The sequence below is a fragment of the Capsella rubella genome, unplaced genomic scaffold (genome assembly GCF_000375325.1).
Source record: "Capsella rubella cultivar Monte Gargano unplaced genomic scaffold, Caprub1_0 scaffold_2, whole genome shotgun sequence".
NCBI lineage: Eukaryota > Viridiplantae > Streptophyta > Magnoliopsida > Brassicales > Brassicaceae > Capsella > Capsella rubella.
Genome location: NW_006238922.1, coordinates 7489562 through 7498294, shown reverse-complemented (window position 1 = coordinate 7498294; position 8733 = coordinate 7489562). Strand labels below are relative to the sequence as shown.

Genomic DNA, 8733 nt, shown 5'->3' with positions numbered 1-8733 from the left:
CGAGGGAAGTTGATTGGTGTGATCAAAGTTCAAGGCCAGTCACCTGCTGTAAGATTACATCACGTGATAGTACATAACATGATTCTTTCGATTTTTGAGCTTGAATTTGAGTTGTCTACCATCCTCTTTCAATCAACAAAGATGAAACTAAGACAAAGATGGTATGAATATTCGTCTTTCATCTTTGTCTTAGTTTTGTTGTTTTTCCTTTATTGAATATTCGTCTCTACATTAGCATATGGTATGACCTGGTCCAAATGTTAAATTCTACAGGCAGCGAGTACAAACCTTTTAGACTCATAAACCTTTTAACTGGATTGGGAATGTATGTGGTCGTCTCCTTTATGTATGTGACCAGTTCAAAGAAAACACTCTCTTGAGTATAAACTATTCAATGCTGTGATATTCAAACTTAACTCAAGTCTTCAATAGTAAAAGAGAGTGACTTATGCACCCTACACTCACTTAAGTCTTCAATATAGAGTAAATAAATGCTCTGTGGTTTAACATGAATTTTTTTCTCCAATGATATTAGTTTTCTATAAATACAGCCTAAAACTAGTAAACATGTAATACACAAGAGGAGCAATGCTAGTAAAGAAAAAACAAATGTCTCTTTTTCTAAGTTTACTTATTATGCTTCTATGTCTCTCCTTTCCTGGCCCAGTCACGGAGGCTAGACTCCGTCATGTAGGTCAGTATCTATTTATCCCAAAAACTTTGCTACATGATTCTTAATATTTTGTTAAATTTATTTTATAACTAGTTGTTGTATGGGAATATTATCTGTTTTGCCAGTTTTTAATCCAAAAAAACTGGAACTGCCACTTTCCTCTAGGTATTTTATAAAGTTCCACAAACAGTGAAAAGGGATAAGGTAAGAAGACAAAACTACCCTCCAGCAGGAGAACAGCTTTTGCGCAGTATTAAAAAAAAACTGATTTGACAGGATTTTTGGCAGGGCACAGTGAACATTAATGAGTGAAAAAGTGAATCTATTACCCATAGGATAATTGAAGGACTATATTTATACGCAACAGTTATGGTCTACAGAGATGATGCAGGTCTGTTGTCCACTAGCATACTGGGACACTATGAGGAACATGTCCATGGTCGTGGACAATTGGCGGATGTTGAATCCGAAAAGACAATAGACACTAGCAGGATGGGACACTCTGAGGAACATGTCCATGGTCGTGGACAATTGGCGGATGTTGAATCCGATAAGACAATAGACATTAGCAGGCTGGGACACTCTCAGGAACATGTCTGTGATGGTGGACAAAAGTGGGATGTTGAAGCTGAAAAGGCAATGGAGAATAAATATAATGATTATGTGTCGTCTACCAATAATATGTTGTCCATTAATTATATGCAAGGTAGTCGCAAATAAATGAGGTGGGAGCACATAGGGATCAAATTCATCATGCGGTTGACCAATACTGTTGGCTCTTCCAATTTTTTTTACATTTGGCCTGTAACAAAAAATCGGGAAGCGATGAAATTTTGTCGCCGATGGACAAAATCCCAATAAAAAGGATAAATGTCCATCTCTGAAACATATCTCGTAGATGTGTGAATGTCTATTGCCTGAGCATTGATGGATGAAGTTTGATGTACATTACAGTCAATGGCTTTGAGTCCAAGGAAGAGTCCATTATGCAATCTGCTACTGGCTAGAGTTGAACATAAAAGACATGTTAGAATAATGGACGAGTTAGTATAATAGCTTTGGTCCATGAAGAACGTAAAATGACAAAAATTGTAATGGACAAGGTATTATAATGTACGAGTTAAATAATAAACATGGTCTATCATATACTCACTCTATGGTTCCTCGATGGACAATACCTGATCTCGTATCCGGACCGAGATTGTTGTCATGCGCCGCGAGACAAAGAGAATCTATGGACAAAAAAACAACTGCTCATATCGGTGGACCAAATAAAATGTCCGAGTTAAATAATATCTAGTCCTTGATGGACAAATACTCACTCTTTGGTTCTTCGATGGGCAACACCTGATCTATTGTTGACATGCGTCGTAGAACAATCATCTGATCTGGCCATCAACTTCGTTGGGATGACAAAAATCAAAATTTAGATGAGTGGACAAAATTATACCGGATGAGTTGGAAAATAGATCTGGTCCATCAAATACTAACTCTTTGGTTTCTCGATGGACAACATCTGATCTGGCCATCAACTTCATTGGGATCTCATATTTGATAGAACATTCACGTCGTCTGCCATCAAATTCGTTGGGATCTCATACTGGGTAGAATGATTCACCGTTTGTTCTATGGGCTCGCCGGCTATGACTGCTCCGTCGGGAATGAGAGAAAAATAGGTTTTTACAGCTTCGTCAGAAAGGGATCTATCTTGGCAGGATATAATAGAGTCTGGTGGGTTAATTTCGGTGTTAGGTAGTAGAGCTTTTTTCGTCGGTGGCGCTGGCTACGGAAGGAGGAGAGTCATCCATAACCATAAAAATATGAATGTTTTTCTTCGATGAATGAGGGTGGAGAAATTTTTTAATAAAAAAATAGAGATAATTTGTCGTTTATCCATCATATTGTTAGGAGAGTGTGAGGAAGAGACTGTTGGGGAAAGACCAACGAAAGGTCATATTTTTTTAGCAACAAAAACATGTTTGAGGTTTTGTGAAAGTCATAAAAAAGGGCAAAATCGTCTTCTTTCATGTGAAGTGTGGCAAGCGGGAAAAGAAAATAGGATAAGTGGCAATCTATATAATTTTCGGTACTGTTCATGTCACTGCCAACAATTTTCTCTTGTTGTATAGTATTGCAAAATAACAAGAACTTAATTATTGTTAGCCTATAATATTTCGATTTTTGTTTGGATACTAATGCATATTAAGAATACTGATGCATAAACTTGATGTATAAAACACTTAGGGGGTTATTGGATCATTGATTTTGATGGATTTGGAAATCCAAACAAAAATCATATGTTATGCAATCATTGATTTTAAAATAACTATCAAAATCATGTGTTATTGGTTGTATGATTTAGAAAGTTACAATTCTATGTTATTCGTTTATTCTTTGAATGGCAGTAGTTTTTAGAACAGATTTTGGTTTTTGATTCTAAAAAGCTAAAAAAAATTGCCATTCATGATTTTGCTAAAAACAGATTCCCTTAAATTTAAATTCCATGAGATTTTACCGATTCCTTCATAGAATCTAAAAACCATTTTTTCAGCGTTCTAACAAATTACGTGACTTTTTCTTATTGATTATTACTTTTTTATTTATTAAAAAATTGCCATTCATGATTTTGCTAAAAACAGATTCCCTTAAATTTAGGAAAATCAGATTCTATGAGATTTTACTAATTCCTTCATAGAATCTAAAAACCATTTTTTCAGCGTTCTAACAAATTACGTGACTTTTTCTTATTGATTATTACTTTTTTTATTTATTTTTCAAATAAAAATCTTAGAAAGACCAAAAACTAAGCAAATTACCATTCAAGATTTTACAAAAAATAAAATATACAGCAAAAATCAAAAACTAAAAAACCAAAAACCAAAAGACCAAAAACTAAGCAAATTACCATTCAAGATTTTACAAAAAAAAAAAAAAATATACAGCAAAAATCAAAAACTAAAAAAACCAAAAGTCAAAAGCCAAAAACTAAAAGCTAAAACCCTTTAAAAACTACAAAACCTTCATAGCCTTAGTGATTTGTTTTTGGATTTTAAAATCCGCAGTATGTTTTAAATGAATTTGAAATGATTTGATATAAAATAGAAGGATTTAAATCCAAGGATAAAACATGTTATTTCAAAATTCATGTATTTTAATTTTATAAATAATAAGGTATCACAAATCTTATATGGATTTACATATCAATAAACCAATAACACCCTTTAATGCTAGTTAATGTTTTGAATGGCGTACAAGAAGTTCAAAATGTAAAATTATTAAATTACCTAAATTTGAAAGTTCATAGTTTTTGACATTTTTCTCATTTATTTATTTAAAAGAATAGTTTTTTATTTGTTTTAAAAAAATTCACTTTATAATTTTCTTTTCATTATTTTTTCATGTTTTTATAATTATCAATTACTTTTTTTTATTTTAAACATCTCTAATCGATAAAATTAACACGTGTCACGACACGTGAGTTACTAACTTTAATTATATAAGATATGAATATTAAGATTTTAAAAGTCACTAATATATAGTTAATCACAAAAGAAATATTTTAATCCCCAGTTGGTAATTTATGCACATATACAAATTTCATGAAAAAATAATTAATTACAAATTAATAATTTAACTAGCACAAATTCCTTACCTACTATGTTATATACTACCTCTGTTTTTAAATAGTTTACGTTCTAGGTTCTAGGTTTAGTTGTTTATTTATTTTTTTAAAATTAGTTGTCGTGGTTGTTTTCTAATGTCATTTTTTAGTAGAAGAAAACTATCTCAATTCTCCCTTATTAAATAAATAAAACATTCAATACTTTGGAATTTCTAATAGCTAAGCAAGAGTTTAATAGGTTCTATTATTTCTTAAACTGTGTGAACAATCTTATATAACAACTAATTAATAACGAAGATAGTAATTAGATAATTCCTTACCTACTACTATCATTATTTAATATCTCCCTTATAATTAATAACGACTGATTGAGCCAGCCTTGCACAATTGTTTGTAGCAAAAAAATGCAAAGTCGTCGAACCAAAAGTAAGTTTCTTTTTAGTATTGACTTAAAATATAATTGTTGACTTAGAGTTTACAATTGTTTCCTCCAATAATTTTCTTCTTCTTTTGGTTTGCTCCATTATAAATTCTACGTTAAACTGGTCGACGACATGTGAGTGTGAGACAAGAGGACCAATGGTTATGAAGAAAACAGCTCAAGCTTCTCTTCTTCTAAGTTTTCTCCATATACTTCTATGTATATCCTTTCAGCTTCGTGCCACAGAAGCTATACGCCCTAACCTAGGTCAGTACCTTCTTATTATGATCTTCCTCTCATATTAAGTCTATGAATATTGTGGTCTATGTGTATTAACTTCTTGGTATGAGTTTGGCAGCGATGCCCCCAAGTCCAATCTTAAATCCACCACCACCCTCACCGGTATGGCCATCTCCACCATGTGGATCTAATATTGGAAGTCAAGTTACGGCAGTAAAAGAGAAGCTTTGCAGACAAATCTCAAGGCCTCTTAAACCTAAAAAGAAGAAAGCTCCAAAGCCTCTAATTAAGACCAAAAAGAAAAATACTTCAAAGCCTCTGAAATCCAAAAAGAAGAAAAGTCCAAAGCCTCATGCAGCAATACCGTAATCTTCAAGCAAAGACGTTCACATATAAAACCATTACTTCTCACCTTTGAGAGAACTCATTAAGTATTTTATTGCATTGTCAAGCATTTTGTATTGACCTCGTTCTTCAATAAATATATTTTCATTATTTTGTAATCACTTTTATAATGAATGTTTGACATTTAATCTAGCTAGGAATCCACATTATCGTAAGTATGAGAATTTTATAACTAGCAACCAGGTATTATAGAAAACAGAGAACCATGTTGAGAGGTTATTAAAACATCTTTAATAAGCATGGAGTAAAATAAAAGAATGACGAACGTGATATATAGTTGGAATGAAACTACAAAAATACTTCTCACTAATTTCATGGTCTCATGTTTTCTCAAGGCTGTGCATTGTTTTGGTGAAGTAACAAATAAATGATCTAATTGCTCATGAAAGATGTTATCAATAAGGTGGGTCATCAAAATGTTTTGTAAAAAATCACTTATAATATGACAAATTGTGAGGCAACCGAAGAGAATTTGTTTCCTCACAACTTTCACAGACCTCGGATCATTGAAGAGGGGAAGATACCGAGGAATCCCGCTACTACTCGACTTAGAACTATATCAAGAAAAAGGAAGATGACAGTGAAGATAGTTATAGCCTCAAAACTCCCCAAAAGCAAAATTTTCCAAAAAGAAGAAAAGATGAAAAGACAAAAAAAAAACAAGGCTCGAAGTTTGTCTTGAGTTCAACAGAATTTATGGACGAAATTTTCTAAAGGGGAGAAAGATGATGAGCAATGTTCGTAGATCTAATTTTCATTGCTTGATATCTCCAATATCATTTTCTCTTACTATTTTTGAAAAAGCAATCAAAAAGGTTTAATCGCAGGAAGAACGTGGTCAGATGGATTAGCATTGCTTTGTCTTTTGACCAACAAGAAGAAACTCTGCCTTTAGTAGTAAGACTTTAGGAAATTAGAGGACTCGCACCTAGAGCAAATGTATATTTACATTTTGAAGGTAATCAATTTTATTTACTTGAGTAGGTATCAATTTTTTTATGTTTATTACGATTTATTTTATAATATATTTAGTTCACCATTAAGTTGTTCTTTATTATAGAAGGAACTAGTTATGTTGTATTAAAGATGGAATCGACATTCAATACGATAACAAAAGATATTGTTTTGCCATTGATCCTATAAATGAATCATCAAGAAATACCTACACCAGAATTTCCGTTGTATTGAGGAGAAAATTAGTGAAAAAGTCGTATTAAGGATTTGAAGAAAGGCATACCCTCAATCCGAGTCGCGTTGGATGTTGCAGCTTTTCTTTTGGATTTAGCCTCTATTGAAGGAACTTGATCTGAATCCGTAAACCAAATTGCTAAATGTTATGAAGAGACATGGCTACTAATACATATTTTCAATTTCATTTTGTACACATTCTGAACCCAAATCATATGAAAACTACTTGTTTATAATGAGAAAAAGCTTCTTCCATTGTTCAATTCAATTTTGGTAAACTACTCAAAAAAATATGATGATATTTTCTATCTAGTAAATATCTTATAGATATTTCTTTTTTCAAAAAATAAAATATCTATTTCTTATCTAAATTTTATATATGCTCTGATGATTTATTATACTTAAAAAATCAAATTTTCTCAAATTTTATTATTTATTATTTTGTTAAAAATAATTTATTAATAAATTTAGGTAAAATAAAATAAAAAGGAGGAGTAAAGTTTGATGTGATTTATTTACTTACATCTTAAGGAAAGAAATCATAAATAACAATTTTATTTGAATAACAAAATTATAACTAATCCATTTTATGTTTTAAGTTATATGATATTTAATTTTATTAGAAAATAAATTTGAAAATTACATTTTTGTAACAATGATACCTTTTTAAAAAAAACTATACATATACCATATAACTCACAAACGAAATGGAGTCAAATAAAATAATTTTAAAGAGAATTTTTGAGAAATACTCCTTTTGGTGTACCCCTTTTCAAAAACACAATTTTTATCTATCCATTTTCAAAAATACCTCCATTTAAATATAAACAATTATCAATCTTATATGGTTTATAAGGTAATTCTAGATATAACTACTACTAGGAAATTTGATCCAAACGATGTATAAGGTTTTAAATTTTTTTACAAGGGTTTTTAAAAGTTTCTAAATTATTTTTAAACGATTTTTATAAGCTATTTTACGGCATTTATATAATATATATATATATATATATATATATATATATATATATATATATATATATATAAATTTACACACATAGAAAGATAATTTTGTATACATTTAAAAGATTACACACATATATGGACATATATCAATATTTTGGTGGCTTTTTCGATAAATTTTGAAAGAAGTGGTGTTTTTGAAAACGAGTATTTCAAAATTCCCTAATTTTACAGTATTAAATTAAAATTTGAAAAATACTCGTGTCATAAGTGTAATGCACTAAATATAGCATTGTTTAGACAAAGTTAAAAAAAATCTTATCCTACTATATAGGATTCACGTTCTTTTCCTTTTTCCTTTCTTTTATATTCTTCGTGTGCAACACGTTAATATGTCTCTCTCAAAAAAACGTCTTGCAAACGTCCCAGCCAACGCGAATCTTATTTTTCTGAGCTGTCTCCATCTTCAAAACGTCTCCGCCTACATAATTAAGCCTTGTGCTTCATAGGTTAATACGTAGTCTCCTTTGTCTGTCGAGTATATATATCGGCCAAGCCGCCCCGTGCCTAAAGCCCAACAAGCAAGGGCTTTAGGCAGCATATTTATATTTAAGTTTTTAGGGGCAGCATGTAGAATGTCCTTTAGTATAGTGGTTAAGTAGCTGCAATTTACTTCCTGATACAGGTTTCAATCCCAATAATATTAACTTTCGGAAATTCATATGGAGCCACCAGCTAACAAAGACTAAACCGAAGTTCTTTTACAGCAGGCTTTGACCATTTTGAGCCATTCATGTCCTTTTGACTCACCGAGACACTGTCCAAGACTAATGTGTTCAATATAAGATAACCATCAACTTGTAATATAGCTAACCTGAAAAATGTGTTATGTAAACCTGCAATATAGCTTCTTAGTTGTTTATGGCTAAACCTTTCAGTATCTACTTTTTACGGTAGTTAGTGTATCTAATTGGATTCTTTCTTCACTGTTTCCAGAAATCATAAGATAATTGAACTATTTAACAAAAGGTTCAGAGTAATATGTTTAGGTCATATGAATTAGCGAATCACAACAATGATGATCTTTTTTATTAACCAGATGCATATTCTGCAAGGTACATAATAATTTTCATATGGTAATTAGCGATAACCGGTAGTTTAAATTTCTACAAAAGTTATTTTGTTGTTATTTTGATTTGGTTATATGAATATTTTATTAGA

The 8733-nt window shown here is 31.1% G+C and overlaps 1 protein-coding gene across 1 annotated transcript; it reads left to right on the top strand.

Annotated features, from left to right (window-relative positions):
- The first annotated feature begins 4870 nt into the window (after positions 1 to 4870).
- LOC17895073 lies at positions 4871 to 5451 on the top strand. Its single transcript, XM_006302947.2, has 2 exons — positions 4871 to 4983; positions 5075 to 5451. Exons 1-2 carry the CDS (start codon positions 4875 to 4877, stop codon positions 5323 to 5325), a joined length of 360 nt encoding a protein of 119 aa, XP_006303009.1. The 5' UTR covers positions 4871 to 4874; the 3' UTR covers positions 5326 to 5451.
- Positions 5452 to 8733: the final 3282 nt, after the last annotated feature.